Consider the following 16,821-nt stretch of genomic DNA (forward strand, 5'->3'; position numbering starts at 1 on the left):
CACCCCGCGCCCCATGCGGGCCCCGCGGCGCTGCGATGGCATCTGATGGCCGCGGGGCGCAGGCGGCTGCGGCGGCCCCGGGAGGCGCTCGGCGGCCCCGGGAGGCGGCGGCGGCCCCGGGAGGCGCCCTGAGGGGGCTGCCGCTCTGAGGGGGGGGCTCGCCCCGCGCCCCCCGCTGCGCAGGAGGAGGAGGAGGAGGAGGAGGAGGCGAGGCGGAGGAGGAGGAGAGGAGGAGGAGGAGGAGAGGAGGAGGAGGAGGAGGAGGACCGGAGCGGTGCCCGCCGCCTGCCCCCGCCGCCCTGCCTGCGCGGGCGTGCGCGGCTCGGCCGCAGCGGAGCGCGGGGCTCCGGCGGGCGCTGCTCGGCGCTGCCCCCCCCCCCCCCCGCCCGGCGCCCCCCCCCCCCCCGGCGGGCTGGCTATGTGGATGCTCACGTGAAGATGGATGTGGCCATCGGGCTGCTGGGGCTGCTGACGGTTCTGCTGGAGGGCAGCTCCGGGCAGGGGGTGTACGGTGAGTGCGGGGCCGCGCCGTGACCTTGTCGCCGCGATCGTCGCCGAGATGGCGGGGGGGGGGGGGGGGGGAGCGGTCGGAGGGGTCTATGGGGGCGGGGGGGGGGGGTCCCCAGCGGCCGCGGGGGCGGCGGGGCCCCGCTGAGCGCCGCGGGAGGCGGCGGAGGCAGCGCCGTTGCCATGAGACGGCGGCACCGTGCGGCGAGAGCCGGGCCGGGGGCGCGGGGGTTTGGGGGGGGGGGGGGTCCGGGGGGGCGCCGCACTTGTTGGCGGCCAGGGCCAGGGGGCGAGCCGCAAACTTGCCGGTGCTCCGCCGGGTTGGGGGGGGGGGCGCCCCCCCCACCCCGCACCTTCCCGTTTTCCCCCCGGGCGGTGACTTGCAGATGGGGGGGGGGGGGGCTGCGCCGAGCCGGCCCGGGGCGCCCCCTGCCCCGCTTCCAGCGCCGGCCCGGGGGGGGGCGCAGCCGGGCTGGGAGGCTGCGGGGGTCTTGTGTGTATGTATGTATGTGTGTGTGTGTGTGTGTGTGTGTGCGTGCCCCCCCCCCGACCCGCCGGGCTGGCCCCGTTTGGAGAAGCAGCGGGGATGGGGGCAGCGGGGGGAGCCGCTCGGTGCTCGGCCCCCCCCAGCCCCAGCCCCAGCCCCAGCCCAGCCCCAGCCCAGCCCCGGGTTATGTAAGCGGCGGTGCGGGGCCGCGGGAGGCTCGGCGGTGCGGGGAGCCCACGGCTGCGGCTCTGAACGCACCGCGCGACGCCCGCACCCCCTGCCCGTGCGCCCCTCGCCGCGCCCAAACCCCTGCTGCCCACCCGGGTCGAGCCGTACTTTCTGCCCGCCCCCCTCCGCTTTATTTATTTATTTATTTATTTATTATTTATTTATTTATTTATTTATTTATTTTCCAAATTTCGGTGGGACTGAGGATGCCCGAGGGGCTGTATCACCGAGGGGCAGCTCGCGGCGCCGGGGCTCGCCGCCTCCCCCGGCACCCAGGCACAGGTTGTCGGAGGCGCTGGAACAGCGACTGCTGCCGCAGATAGCGGAGGGCTTGTTCGGGCAGCGCTGCTCCGGGGGGGGGGGGGGGGGGGGGCTGCAGGAAAGGGGGCTCCTGCCCTAGGCTGGACGCCGGCCCCGAAGCCCAGCGGGGCCGTAGCGAGACTTTTCTTCGGCGTTGGTGCGTTTCCATCCCGCACGCCGCGGCACCTTGCTTCGGTTGGGGACGGTGGCAGAAGGGCTGGTGGGAGGGCGGGGGGCAGCGCTGCGGGGTCGGGCGTTTGCGGCTGCACCGCGTTTGAAGCTGCTTCGCATGAGTTTGTGTTCCCTCCGTGATCCCCACCAGGGCCGCTGTGATAAGGGGTGGTTGGAAGGTGGTGCCCCGAGGTGCGATAGCAAAAGCGAGCCCTGGCTTGGGAAAGGGAACGTGCTTAGTCCTCGTTGCTTTGGCAAAACAGGCTGGTGCTACCCGAGCAAGTGTCGCGTCCCTTATTGAAGACCCCAAGCCCTGAGGCTGTGTCTCAGCCGTGGGAGGAGCGGTGCCAGCTTTGGGCCCGGCTGGGATGCGCTGCCCACGCTCTGCCCGGCTGCTCCGGGGCTCCGCGAGCTGGGGCTGCCACTGTGGGAGGCGGGGAGCAGCCCTGGCACCGCTGTGTGCGCGTCCGCCCAGAGCAGCAGCCCTCGAGAGCTGGCTGGGGCCTTTCTGTATTGAAACGCAAACCCAAGGCACGCGTTTCTATCCCTAGCTCGTACAGAAATGGAATTAGCATCCCCCGATGTCCAGCTATACGTCTCCCCGTAAACTTTCCTCTGTTGCTTCTGAGTAGTAAAGCTGTGATTGAAATTTGGCTGCTTTTACCGAGGAACCTGAGGGAGAATTTGACACACTGAAACCGGGAGCAGTGTCCCAGGGCTGCAGAGCAGGTCAGCGATGGAGCCAGGGCAGGCACAGCTCAGGCCCCGTCCCCTGCTCCTGCTTCTTCAGGGGCTGGCGGGGAGCAGAGCTGCTGAAATCCCCGGCGAGGCTTACAGCTCCTCAGCTCTGCTTCGCCCGGCTTGTTTTCTTGGCAAAATAAGCTTTAGAAAAGCCCAAGCGCTGTATGCACTTTTCCTCCCGTTTAAATTATGCATGACTTGCATGGTTAATAAAGCAGAAAACATAAGTGTTCAGAACATGATGGTTATCCTTTCACCAAACTTCAAGTTACAAGAGAATAAATGCCTAAATGAGAAGGCCGACGTGGGCACAGAGTGTTTTTAAGCAGATAAGTGGCATCTCATCAAAGGTGTGGGAGTGCTGTGAGACTGGAGAGCAGATTTCCCCGGTGCCGAGCTGCCCTGGCTGGGAGCTCACCAGGTGCTGGGTTCAGATGCCGGCACGCGGTGTCCCCGGGGTCCCCGAGAGCTGCCACTGCCCCGGGGGGGTCCTGGGGAGCAGGATAGATCCTGCCAGCACTGCCGGAGTGATGGATTGGCACGGGGCCCTGCAGGGAGTGATTGCTTCCCGCATCACAGCCGGCACCTTCCGACTCCGGGATGCTGCTCCCAAAGGCACGGGTCACCACAGTAATGGGAGAGCCGCCGCCGGGTGGCCCCCCCGAGCAGCCCCGTCTGCCGCACAGCTTCCCCTGCGCCCCCACCCCTTGCAGAGCTTTTTGTCATTTTTCCATGACTTTGCCTGCCTTCCTCCCCCGAGCAGGAAATGATGAGGGCAGGTTCTGTAAAACCCGGGCGTGTCGAAGTGTGGGCAGTGTCCGTCCGTCCGTGCACCCCTCGCTGTGCTCTGTCACAGCTCCTGGACTGGACAGGGCAGAACACCCCACCTGCAGGTGAGGATAGCATTAGGGCAGCTGTAAATGCCTCCTGGAGGCAAAAGATCCCAAATGCAATGAGCATCCACGGTGCTCGGATGTGCCAGGAGCTCCCCGGGGCTCTGCCCCACATCGGGGTGTGGGGCACGGTGCTGGAAGGGGCCGTGGCTAGGGGAACGACCTGGCTTCTCCCTGCGAAGTAACGTGGAAGCATAGGTATTTATTACGTTAAATGTCAGGCAGGCTGTCCTGCTTCCTCGTGCCAATCTGGAGCTGTGATCCAGCGGCGTTGATTTTCAGGGCATTTGTGTTTTTTTTATAAGGAAGCAGGTTTGGGAACAGGGAAGCCGAAACCCGGAGCCGCGCCTTCCCTGCCCACCGGCAGCTTGCTGCGGGTCTGAAGGGCTCCGCGGGTGCGTGGGGAGGGCGCACAGGGTCACACGGGGCCAGGGAAAGGTCTCCCGGCCCCTCCGGCTGCTGCTTCGTGATGAGGATGATTATTTGGTGGTGCGCTCGGCTCCCCGGGGGATTAGTGGCTGCTGGCTGCGGGGCGGGCACTGCCTGCACCGCTGCCGACCTCGCCTTTCCCTAACCCTCCCTGCTCCAACAAGTGGATTGGAAGGGTGAAAGAAGGGAGGGAGGGAGGGAAAAAAAAAAAAAAGAAAAAAAAAAAGGAAAAAGCAGTTAGAGCAGGAGCATTTTCCCCGCTAGAAAGGACGGTTGGCCGGTCCTGCCGGCGAGGGCAGCGGCTGGGTCAGCAGCCCCAGATGTCACCAGCGGCGTGGGGACAGAGGGCATTTCCGCGGCGCTGCCCGGCTCGGCCGGCCGTGAATGGGGTCGTTGTGTGGGCCGCCCGAAGCCCGCACAATCCTGGACATTGTGCGAGGGAAGCGCGGCAGCCCCGGGAACAGGGGAGGAATTATGCGGTGCCGCAGGGGCCGGCGTTTCTGAGCAGCTGGGCGCTCCTGGCTGCCGGCTCCGGGAGGTTTTGCGGGAGCCAAGCGAGCGGTGAGAGCGTTAACTCTTCCCTGAGCCCTGGGGAGGCATCTCCTCCTCCCTCGCGCGCTGCAGATGTTTATGCTGGGATTTTGGGGCCGAGATGGGCTGGGAAGAACGGCGGAGCCAAGGCAAACCTCGGAGCTGGGGAGGCGTGGAAGTGGCTGTGCTCCCCTTGCCGGCGGCCGAGCGGTCGGGACTGAAGCTGTGCCCGCACGTTGTGGCCGTGCCGCAGGTAAGGGGCCGGGCAGCATCCCGCAGTGCACGCCTGGGACTCTGGGGCTCTGCTTTTGCCCTGGGATGCAACAAATTGGGGTCTAGGGGTGCGAATGGATAGAAGAGTAAAAATGGTCCATAGTAAATGCATGCATTTAGATCGGCAATGGAGATTGAACCACACTGGGCCTGACTCCAGGTGTGTCCGGGTCTCCAGTGGAGAAATTTCCATCAGGTTTAGTGTGTCCCAGGACGTGTGACAGCCCTGAGTGTCCCCCCAGGCACACAGCGAGTTGTCTCTGTGCTGTGCTGGATGGCATCGCTGCCTCTCGCCCTCCCGGGAGCAGCTGATGCTCTTGGCATATTTGGTCAGAACCTTTACCTTTGAGTCCATGTGAGGGAGATTTGGAAGAAAGCTGGTGGCAAGGAAACAGTCTTTAAGCAAATAAAACAAACATTCTCCTGGCCCAGAAGAGCAAAATCCAGTTTAATTAGAAGCAGTAAGATGAAGTACTGGGGAGGAATGAAGCAGACGAATGATTAAAGCTCAGGTCAGTGCCGTTCAGCCTCCTCAACATTTTCTGGGTCCTCCTTTGGATGAGGGACGACCCGCTCTCTCCGCATGCATTGCGGTGCCAGCCTCTATAGGCACACATATGTACGTGCACCCTGCCTAAATACAGCAGCAAGCGGAGGGCGGTCACCCTGCTGCTCCCAGCCAGGGCTTTTCGGGAGGGAGGACGTCCTTGGGAGACAGGCAGCAGACTGGCGGCCAAGCTGGGAGCTGCCTCCTCCCGTCAGTGCTTCTCGCATCCCTGAAAGGCCGAAGGAGCACGTGGCTGCCTCGAACTTCGCCGTCCCGCATCGCTCTTGGCAGCATTCGGCTGGATGTTGGCACCCGTTTGCCCCCGTTGCTCCTTGCCAGCATCACTGGGTACTGGGAAGGTTTGTGGTGTGGAGAGCAGCGCCTGTGAGGAGGGACTGGAGCTGCTCCGGGCATTGAGACCGACTGAGGCAGTTAAAAAAGGAGATAAAGGAGATAAATGCACGGTGTAATTAGCTCAGGAAGGACGAGGCAGGCGTGGTGAAGCAGCTCCAAGCAGCCACCTAAGGTGCTGGAGGAGCCAGCTGCAATCATCTGAAGTTAGCAAAGCCCACAGTGGAAATAAAGCTTAGGGTTTTTAACAGCTGGGGCAATTAGCTGCTGGAGCAGCTCACCGAGAGATGTGCTGGGCTCCGTGGTGTCGAACGTCCTTAATGTACAGTCAGATGTTTCTTCTTAAACTGGTGAGCTTAATATAGGTGGGAATTGCTAAGGGGAATGTCTGGCTGGTGGATGTGTGGGAGGTCAACGCCGGTGAGAGCCGCTGCCTTTCCTGGCCCCGGGCTCCAGGAACCAGTTAATCTATTTTTAATATATCAAAGCAATGATCAGAGTAATATATGTTACTTAGCAAATGGCCTGGACTTTAATTATGTTATTAAGACGTTACATGATTAAAACACCGAGTACCCTTCAGAGAGCAGTGCATGAAACATGCTGGTGGGTAGCTCAGTGTGGGAAGGGGAGGGATGGGATCGGGGACGGGAGGGCCCCCTCCGCTCGCGCCTGTGCTGGTGACCCCTGCAGCACCGCTCTGCTCTCCCTGCGCTCTCTGCCTCTGTTTGGGGTGCTCGCCCCGATCCAGCCATGGCAGGCACTGTCCTGGAGGCTGCAGGCAGGTTTCTGCAGGCAGCCCCCGCGTGCTGGCGTGCCCCCGTGCTGCTGGCACCGCACCGCACATTGGGATTTCGTCTTCGGGTGTTTTTGTCCCTGGGGCCGGTGCCTGTTTGCATGGCTGTGGGACATTTGTCATGGTTTCAGCTTCTTTATCGCAAAACGGCTCTGGCGTGGCTGTTTGCAGGCTGTGTAGCAAGTGTGGGAGCCCAGAGCGGCCGTACCGTGGCTATCGGCGTGTGCTTGCAGAAAGCTTGGTGTCACCCAGGTGGGACACGCTGGGGATGGCACCATCTCCATTTCAGCGTGAGCCGTTCCAAAGTGGCGAGGTAAAAGCTGCCTGTCCTTGATGCATCAGCCCGGGAGCCTTCAGCCCTCGGGAGGCAGCCAGGAAGGCTTTGCCATCACCTTGAACGCGAAGCTGCTGAGACTTTTATTGCTGGCATCGCTCCGCTGACTGGTTCTGGCTTGTGGGCTACAAGGGGTAGGGGTCAGAGGGGGAGGGAGGTGAAAGCCCTGCACTGAGCCGACCAAGGAGCACCCATCCGGCCGTTCCAGCGGGGGTGCTGTGATGCTTAATTCAGGTCTGGGCACGGGCAGGAGCCGTGTCTGCTCCTCCTGCACTGGGCAAGGTGCTGCTCTGCAGCACTGCTCCCGACGGCGTCCTTGCGTCCACACAGCGGTGCTTGCTGTTAATTCCTGGGTTAATGTCCCACTTCCCTGTCTCATTTCTCAAAGCGGAGTTAAACCTTTTTGGTGCAATTCTTGTTTTACAAGTATTTGAGCCTGGGGAAGTTCAGTGTTGAACTTGAAAGTATTTCCCTACTAGCGAGATGACACGACATAAGACGTTACTGGAGCTGTGATGCTTTGAAGTCCTTCGCAAGCAGTCTGGGAGGAGGGTTTTAGAAAAGTTGTTGATTTTAGGTATCTCCGTGCAATTTCTTGAGAAGTTTCTTTACTGCCTCCATGTCGCGATGGTCAGTGCCTCCGCAGGAGTTAGGCAGCTTTGTTCCACCAGGGCTGCAGAAGACCCTGACCCTGCTGGGATGGGGACCTGGATGTCCACGTGGGGTGACTCCTTCCCTGGTCCACCCCTGCTTTCCTCAAATCTTTTTAGGTCTGGTGGGAGCCTGACAGGCTCCCAGGTCCCTCCTGCCACCGTCCCACCTTTTTAAGCCGCCGTGATTGCATCTCCGTGGACTTGTGCTCCGGTTTTCTCCCGTGCCCAGAGTTGTCCTTTCCTGCTACACCCGCGATGATCTGCAGAGCTACCTTGACACAGTAGTACAATAACCTACTTCTGGGGAATAAAAATTCAGCTCAAGTGCTCCTTCTGCAGCGGCGTGTGGTCACCCTTCGTTCCCGGGATTGAGATTATGTGTTGGCTCAGCACAACTGCGAGGATGTGGCAGCTGAAGTCGTTCTTCCCAATTGCTTGATCATTTACACACTGCTTCGCTCCAGCTCCAGCTCTTTGAACGCCGACCCGAGCATTTCACTAGCGTTGTACGCGGGTCGGTCAGAAAAGCACGTGCGGGGGTCGTGTGTTTCAGGTGGAAGCGTGCCATCGGAGCAGCATTTGGGGGCTCAGGAGGTCTGCTCCAACCCGTCCCCAAATCCCACCATTGGATCAGGCTGCTCAGGGCCCTGCCTGCTCCCGTTTTGAACATCTCTGCAGAGGCCCGTCCGCACCGCTCTGGGGCCTCGTCCCGCTGTTTGAGCAAGCCCCTTGTGAAACTGCTGTGCCCTGTACCCGGTAAGAAGCTCCCGTCCCGCAGCGTGGGCCTGTTGGTGTGGCCATTTTGCTGCGCAGCGCCGTGAAGGGGCCGGCTCGGCCTTCTCCGGGGCCATCCACGTGGCGTGTGGTGACAGCGAGTGGTGTCTGCGCCTTCCCTCCTGCAGGCTGGGTGTCCCGAGTCTTGCTGTCCGGGCTCCTGCTGCTGCAGCCCAGGACGTGGCAGGTTTTGTCACCACCGGGCCTTTTCTGTAGTGGTGCTTTCTCAGCCTGTCCTGTCCCGGGGGGTTCCTCTCTCCGAGCTGCATGGCTTTGCATTTGTCTGTGCTGAAATTCAGGAGGTTTTTCTCAGCCCGTTTCTCCAGCCTGTGGGGCTCCTGCTGCTTTTTATTTTTATTTATTTATTTATTCTTTTCCCCATCCCTTCCCTGCATGCCCGGGCCACGTCTCTGTGTTGTCCCCTCATTCAGGGTGCCACCGTGCTCTGAACACCTGCCCTAGGAAGAGGTGACCCTCTGAGCACGAAGGGACAGAGCCCACGGGGCTGTGGCTCCTGCCCCATCCCTGGAAGCACAGCCTATTTTGTTCTCCCAGCTCCCCAAGCTGGGAAAGGTGGAGGAAGGATGCCCGCTGCTCATGAACCCCATGAGGACAGCACATCTCAGAGCAGCTCGGGGGGCTCCTGGGGCCAGCAGCTGAGGAGCACAAGGGTGTTTCGATGGCAGGTTTTTCCCCTGAATGCCTGGCTCCGTAGTGCACCGCTGTCAAGCTGAAGATCCTTGTGAACGCACCCGCAGCACGATGGATGCTCTGACCGAATGTGCTTGGTGGGCGTGAAGCAACGGAGAGAAGTGGGGCACTTTGCGTGCTGTGACTGGACCAAGTCAGCCGTTTGGAAAGGTGAGCCGGTCTGGTGGACTGGTTAAATGAATGTCATTGAGATAATGTCTGCAGCAACAATGCACACACTTTGTCCAGCCCATCCAGCCTTAACGGCCAGTTATCTTGTAAACGCAACCCCTTTAGGAAGAGGGTTTGCAGTCGACAGTGGTATTTAATAAAAAAAGTGGCTAAGTACCTGAGAAAACCGAAGGATTTACCTAAGAGTCATTTATTTCCTGGAGGGAAGGCTGAAGGAACTGGATGCTGCCTCCAGCTGCCCACCTGATTAGGGGCTGGTTTTCTGGAGGCGGAGGCACTCGGCTCTTCGGGGTGTTGGATTGGTTTTTTCTTTTTCCTTTTATTTTTAATTATGTTGATGGGATGCAAAGCACTAGGGCGGCATTGCTCTGCAAGGCTCAGTAGCTGTTCTGCCACAAGTTTTACCCCAGCGTTCAGCCTCCTCAGGCGATGCAGCAAGGTTCCCCTTCCTTGCAAACCTGCTGCACTTCCTCCAGCACAGACACGAGATGCAGACGGGGGGAAACACCACGATTTGTGCAGCTGGCACCACGCAGGCACTCAGCTGCCACTTACAGCTCGGTATTTCAGCGTTCCCCCCCCCAAATCCCTGCCACTGGTGCTGGGGAGAACTTTGTGCATCAGCCACCTCCCTCAGCCTCCCCCCAGGTTTCGCAAAGCCTCGCTGTGAGCTGCCCAGGCACAAAGCTGCCAATGCAAAGCGGGTCGTGGGCCTGTTTCCAAGGGGCAGGTCTGCAGCCCCCCAGCTGTAATTAATTGTGGTCATTACTTAAAGCCAGGCTGCTTGTTGCTTTCTCTTCCTGTGGGGCTGAGAGCAGGCTTGGAGCGAGCCGGCAAAGCTTGGGTTCCGCGGTTGCTCTCCTCTTCCAAATGTGAGTTTTTTCTATTTTTTCCTCTTCTTTCGTTAAAGTGACTACTTTCCTGTAGGGGAAGGAAAAGGCGCCGGGGGGCAGCTGGTGCGTTCCCAGCTGTGCTGTACGGGTGGGTAGAGACGTGGCTGGGAGGTGGCTTCTTTGTAGTGTGGCTTGGCCCTTCTGTGGGCCCTGGAGCAAAGCTCCTGGAGCTGCTTTGTGGGTCGGTGAAGGTGCCCTGGTCCCACCACTGGGCCTGTGCCTCCAGGTCTGATCTGCCCTGTGCTTCTGGGGGTTATCGTGTGTGGTGTTTGACTGAGCCCTGGCAAGGAGGAGGTGAAAATGATGCTTTAAGGAGAGGTGGCTCCCTGGGATGCTCCTGGTCTCACCTCGCTGAGCTTAGACCCAGAGCAAGGAGAAGTGTGCGTCTTCTGTAACTTCTGAGGGCTGCTGGAGCTACCCCAGGTGGTCTGTGTGTTTCCACAAAGTGGAAATGTGCCGGAGCTTGTTTTGACTTGTGGCTTTTTTTTACCTGCACGAATGTTTTCATATCAAGCAGAAAGGAGTCCTGAAATAGGCATCTCACACCGAAAAACTTGAACTGTTTCGCTTAGAAAATGTCAAAACATTTAAATGTTTTCCAATTATTCAAAAATGCTGTCAGGAATTTGTGGGATGTGTCAGGCTTTGGAATTTACATTTTTTGGTGAGGAAAAAGGTTTGTGTGGGGGATGGAGGAAGGAGCGTCCTACCTGAGCTTGCGTAGTGGTGAGCCACGGCTGGTGTGCTGTGTCCCATGTCTTAGGGCAATGGCAAACAAGCTGATCTCCAACCATATGCAAAAAAAACCTGTTTTTTAAAGTAATTTCTCTTTTCTGAATGTCTGTACATGTACTGTTGTACTGACACATGAAGTGACCTATTTTAGATGAGTAATTCTCTTTTAACTACCAGGCTGCTCTTGCAGGTAGAGGTCAGATCTAATTCATGGCACCAGCTAAGTTTTGTGTAGCCCACAGGGTCCTGCTGTATTGCAACACCAATTAATTGATTATCGGTTAATCCACGGTACGTGGCTGTGAATGGTAGTGGGGACGGTGGGTGAGCAAATGCTTTCAGTGACCCTTGGTGTTCAGGAGCTGGGCTGCCTGTGTCAGCAGAAAATGGGGCTGAAATGATCAGCGTGTACAAGTGATCGCTTCCCGTGTTCGTGGGGCATAACTTCACTCGTGTTGGCGTTGCTGCCTTCTCTGTGACCATTCTGTGATTGTTCACTGGTGCCTGCCCCAGCCAGGTGTGTCCATGCAGGATCTGCTTCGTCACCTGTGGTCAGCTGGGCCAGAGCTGTTCACCTGGGAGCTGTGAGTGCTCGTCTTCCTCTGGTGGGCAGAAGCTCTCACATTCCTAATTAGCTTAATGCATGTGTTTTGCCTTATAGGAATGCTTAACTTTACCTCAGGCACCTGAACAAAGAAAGACTTCACTGTGGAGGCTAAATATACTCATAAAGGGAATGCTTTGTTGCCCACAGCTACTCCGTGCTCAAATAAGGAGAGTCCTCAAACTGCAGGGGCTTTTAAAATGTAAAACCAATACCCTGCAACTAAACTCTTACTAATGGGCTCTCCTCCCACCCAGCACTTGCGGGAGCCCCATGAGAGCCTTCTCCCTGGTGTAAAACAAGTCGGAAAGGAGGGAGTGGGTTGTCTGGGTATCCGTGCTGCAGGGGCTGTGGCGTGTTGTGGAAGGGGTGCACAAGCTGAGATCAAGTGTTAGAAATGAATGTGTTCAACTAAGGAAGACCTGTAAACCCATTTCTGCCTTGCTTATCAGGCAAGGTCTGGACTCCTTCACCCCCTGGGTGTTTCTGGATGCCTGTTGCAGCTGATGTTCTGGGCGTGTTGGTGCCTGTGCTCTGCCTGAGCTGCTCAGGTCGTGGTGGGTACGGGCAGGGAAGCCAGAGCTGGGCGCTCTGCTGGTGCATGTGGATGGTGTTGTCTCCCTGGTGCTGTATAAGGTGGCTGGTGGACCCACAAATGGAGCAGATGGGGATGCTGTGATCTCTCACTCGGTGTGAAGCGTGGCTGCACTGGTGTGGAGAGCAATTGCAGTTCTGGTGCAGGGAGCAGTGCTTGGATGGGCAGTTCTTGGGGGTGGTAAGTGCTGGGCCTGGGGCTGCACCTCAGCCCTTGTACTAGGCTGTATCCCCCCTGCCCCTGCTGTTAGAAGCACCCGGCAGCCTTGCTGTGCATCCCCCTGATGTCTCGGTGCGGTCACCTTTGGTCGATGTGCACCAAACCAGGAGGTGCTGTCCCTGGTCTGTGTAACTGCGTGGCTGCGGTGGGCTTGGAGCAGTGCTGACCTCCCCTTGGTGGTCTCCTCCTGCCTGGTATGGGGTGGCTGTGCAGGCAGGTGGGAGGATGTGGTGATGGGGGCAGCTGGAGATGAATCTGGGGGTCAATCGCACTCCACTGTTGAGTTCCACAGCTGTAGCTAATACAGGAATAAATTAAATCCTAACAGTCAGGATTGGTGTTAAACCTGCTCCACAAACTGGCTATGCTGTGAAATATGGCCAGGCAGGGCCTTGTCTGGCACTGCCCCTATTTAAAGCCTAGCTTGTTCTTAGGGCCTTGTGTTTAAAAGGGGTTAAAAGTATCTTTAACTACTCCAGCCCCAGGAAGGGGGACAACTTAAGAGGCTGGACCAGACGATCTCCAGAGACCCCTTCCAGCCTTATCTGTTCTGTGGCTCTTCATCAGCACTGATCCCAATGGGAGCTGCAGTGCCTGCAAGGACATCCCGGCTTTCCTGCTGCAGGAACCTGGATGTTTCTTCTTTTTCTGTTTCCTTCATGTTTTTCTTCTGAAGTTGGCAAGTCCGGGTAATGTCCCTGTTCCAAGTGGAAGGCCAAGCAAAGCTAATGGAAGCGCATGTGTTGGCATGTTCCCTAATGCAGCATAGGATAAGAACTGAAAAAAACTGGCTTTATTTCTTACCCTATCAAAACACTATGGTCAAAAGTGCCTTGGGAAACTAACTTTAGCCACATGCTGTTATGTACTCCTTGAGCAAGAACTGGGAAGCTGAAGCCTCCTTGTGAGTGTGCTTGTAGCTGCCACTGTCCCAGGGCAGCAGTGCTGAGCTGGTGCAGGGACACCTCTGCTGGGTGGGGAGGATAAGGCTTGGTGAGATGGCTTGTGTTGGTGTCAGCCAACCAGGTAGGGAAAAACTCATTTAAAAGCAGTAAATCTACTGGTGTGAAGTGCTCTGCTCCCACCAGGGCTCCATAAGCTGGCATTCTGATGTAAAATCATGCATTCCTAGAATTGTCCGTTTCAGAAGAGTTCTTTTCATGCTTTTTTCTTAATGTGAGATCCCTGGGAGCGTAGCTGAGTGCTGGTGTGCTGTCCCTAGGCTGGGCAACGTGGCTCTGACATAGGTGTCCGTGTCGGTACTTGGATGTGCTCGCAGCACAGATCCTGCAGGGTTTGGTGCACAGGGGTGAGGCTGAGAGCCAGCTCGTGGCGTGGGGCTCTTCTTGCACACTTCCCGTCAAGTCTAAGGGGGGCCAAGGGCTGCACATTAAGGAATCCTGGTGTGGGCAGAACCTTCCAGGAGTTTTGCTTGTGTGCTTGGTTTCTTAGCCAAAATGGCCTCTCATACACCTGTGATCACTCACCAGTTGTTTTGCTTCTGTAGGAGCACACAGTCACTCCTTTCTTCTGGAGCTGTGGGGGCTGCTCCCAGGTGAGCCCCTGTGTGGTGTAATGCTGCTCTTGGGTCCCTGCCTTCCAGGCATGTCTCGGGTGTTGGATGTTCCTTGCCCACGTTCTCTGGCTACGTATGCGATGCCATGGAAATCAGGAGTGTGTAAGAATGTGTGCCTGGGTCAGTCATACTACAGGTACATGGTTTGGCTGGTGGAGCAAGTGAAGTGTGACAGATAACGTGGGTGATCTTGTGGGGTTTTTAGAGAAGTGACTTAAGCTCTTGCAGCCGTGGCTCCCTGATTTTTGGTAAACACAAGATGTTGATTAGAAAAGCTGTTGTGCTTATTTTGTGCACACAGAGGCTTACTCTGGCCAGTTCTTATGTCCCTCACTGATTTCAAGGAGGTGGCTGTGTTGTGGAGGGAAGCATGCAGTGCCTGCCAGCTGTGGTCCCGCTGTGTAACGTGCTGGTGTTCAGCTCCTGGGGTTCATGCTGAGCCCAGGCAGAGCTTGGTGCTGCTGTGAGGACTGCAGACTAGAGGCCCCCACGTTACTTCAGCAAGACCTTACTCTTCTCTCTGCCTCCTGTCTTGGACGTATCTCAAACTCCATCCTTGAGCTACCTGGTGGCCCTTTCTGTGTGCTCAGCACCAGAGGCTTAACCTGTGCTGCCCGAGGAGTTTGCTCGTGGTGTACCACCAGCACAGCATGCAGCTGAGATGCTGGTGTGCTAGAGAAGTTTTGAGTTTTAACTAGCTTGAAATCGCTGAAGGAAGAACAAAATCATATGCGGGATTAAGATTGCTTTGGCACTGATTTTTCTCAATTAAAATTTCAAGTTTACAGCTGCTCACTTATGGCAGGAAATGCATTTTACCACTTAAGAGTGTGGTTGTCATTAACTTCCTAATCGCAAGACTGTTATTACTCATTAAAATGTTAATAAAATCTACCTAAAGTGCTGGGGCTTAAAGCAAAACTCTTGAGAGCTGTGCAAACCTGGTGCTTTAATGGGATGGACTCGTACTTGTGCCTGTACCTTAGGGCAGTGCTGTGGATGTGCCTGCAGAGGTGTCAGACCTTGGGTGGCCCTGGGCAGGGGAAGCACCCTGTCCTGGAGAACTTGGCTGCCTGCAAGGAAGCCTGCTTACCTATCTAAAAGCCGCTTGGAGTGTGATGCACAGGTCAGTGTAGGGTGGGAAGACCTTGAGAGAGATGGAAGTGGAGAGATGTGCAAGTAACAGGCTTTGGCAGGGGCAGAGAAACAGAGCTGTGCGTCTTTGAGGCAAACTTACTTGGCCTGTAGAGCCTTTAGGGTGGTGCTGTGCTGTTTGTGCATCGCCTGTCACAGTGGGATCACAGCTCCTGGCAGGATTTCCGGGTCTTTAGTGCAATGTAAATAATTAGCATGTCCTTATGAAACAGCCATGGTAGTATTTAGTGTGTGTGGGACAAAAAGCAGAAGTATTAATTAGTGTAAGAAGCACTAAATGATCACCTTACTCTCTCAAAGCTGTGGCCATTGCAGGAGATCTGACACCAGCAGCTCATTTTAGGGCGAATACCATCAGCTCGGCTGCCCTGGCCCCATTCCTGTGGCTGGTGTAAGGAAAGAGGGGCAGGGACAGTGCAGCCCCCTGCAGGGTGAGCCCTGGCTGTGGGTAACCCCTCAGCACCTCCAGGGTAGCTTTGAGAAGGTCCTAGGGAACACTTTCCACTGGCTGTATATTTAAAAAGATCAAAAAATTGGAAGGTTGGAAGTTATGGCAGGCTCTCGAGGCTTATCAGCCTGTCCTTTTTAAACAGGAAGGTGAAAATGAGGTTTGCAGAGGAAAGAAGTGGGAATCAAAGGAAGGATGGTGATGGCTTTCAGAATTGTCTTGGAGTATCTCCTAGATGCATCAAAGAAATGCAGAGCAAGTCCTCAAAAACTCTCAATGGAGTGAGAAGTGGGAAATGAGGGAGCAGTCTGGGCATCTGATTCAGGTGCTGGGGGGTTAGTGCTAAGCACATGCTCTAATTAGCTTATTGAAAAAGACTTTCTCATGCTCTTCCAGGGAAAAACGTGCTATGGACATGTGCTGACAGTGGAAAGGGCTCTGCTGAATTATTCTTTGCATTGGAAAAGCCCCTCTTTCAACTTATCTTCTGAGCACCTCTGAAAATGTTCTCTGTTGTGATTAGGGCAGTCTTGTGCCTTAGTGGTACGGTAATGTAATAATAAATCAGCATGGGCTGGGTAGAATATGGGGGATAAGGAAAGCAGTCCAGAAATGGCAATACTAAGCTTTAAGTTATTGAAAGAGTTATGAAATGATGAAACCCAAATAAACCTAAATGTGAAGCTGTCATGTTGCACACCTCCAGGTATTGTGTTCCTCAGGGGATGAGCACATCTCTTATCCCTGCAATAGGGGGAGTTAACGTGGGTCAGGGGCGTCGATTCAGAGAAGTCATCTTCTTGGTTTGCTTGTATGTTTTCATTTTAAGATGAATCCTCAGGTTCATCTCTTCGTTAGTCTGAGGCTGTTTTCTGTGAGTATCAGCTCTTCTGCAAGCATTTCAGGGCTATTTCGTTGCATTGACTCATTTTGCTCTCTAGCCTGGCACAGGCTTACACTCCTATGCCATGCCAAGCTGAAATACCCCCTTGACATCTCACCCTGCAGGAATTGCAGTGGTTTTTGGAAGAACCTGGTTCAGCCCTCTGACTTAAGAGAAAATTTCATTTTTCTTCCTGGTGCAGAGTTGCCAATGAAAGCTTTCAGGACAGAAATATGTCCTAACCTGGCAGGTAGTAGCAAATGTAGAGGCCTCCAGAGCATCATGATCTTCCTGGGAGTGTGCAAGGAGGCACAAACCAATGCAGTGCTTAGGTTTGGATGGAAAGCAGCACTTTGGGTTTTAGCACAGTTGTGGCTAGGTGATTTATTAGCTCAATGTCCTAGGAAAATGAGGCTTACTCAGCCATGCTGTCTGTTCCTCACCGCTGGCTCAGAGCTGGGAAGCTCTGACTCAGCTGGTGGTTGCCTCTAAGCACACAAACCTCAAAATGCCCAGTGCCCTCCTGCCCTGGGAACTCCTTCCTGCACAAGTACATGTGCACCTGGCTGCCTTGGATCTTAATGACAGTGACAGGTTGTAATAAAAAAGGCACTTGAATCTGTACTTCATCCAGAGACTGTGGTTCATGGGAGCTGTGGGAGAAGCCCACTGCACGCTTGAATTGGCCGTGCTATTACAGTAGTTCTGGCTAGACCTGGTTTCACTAAAAGCTGTATTCCTTCTGCTGGAACTGAGTATGCTTTAAGTTGTCATCCCCACCTGCATGAGGGGATGGTCAGTGGTCTCATGTATTTT

General features: G+C 56.2%; 1 protein-coding gene across 2 annotated transcripts in view; it reads left to right on the forward strand.

Annotated features, from left to right (window-relative positions):
• Positions 1–361: 361 nt before the first annotated feature.
• The window catches only part of MDGA2 (MAM domain containing glycosylphosphatidylinositol anchor 2), a 336,382-nt gene continuing 319,922 nt past the window's right edge, over positions 362–16,821 (forward strand). The window contains exon 1 of one of the 2 annotated variants that reach the window (XM_066998721.1): positions 362–511. In XM_066998721.1, coding sequence (XP_066854822.1) covers positions 439–511 — 73 coding nt within the window. In that variant the 5' untranslated portion in view covers positions 362–438. Of the gene's footprint in view, positions 512–3,986; positions 4,541–16,821 lie in introns of those variants that run through there. The other variant, XM_048065998.2, reaches the window with a different exon arrangement.

The sequence above is a fragment of the Anser cygnoides genome, chromosome 5 (assembly GCF_040182565.1).
Source record: "Anser cygnoides isolate HZ-2024a breed goose chromosome 5, Taihu_goose_T2T_genome, whole genome shotgun sequence".
NCBI classification, from domain to species: domain Eukaryota; kingdom Metazoa; phylum Chordata; class Aves; order Anseriformes; family Anatidae; genus Anser; species Anser cygnoides.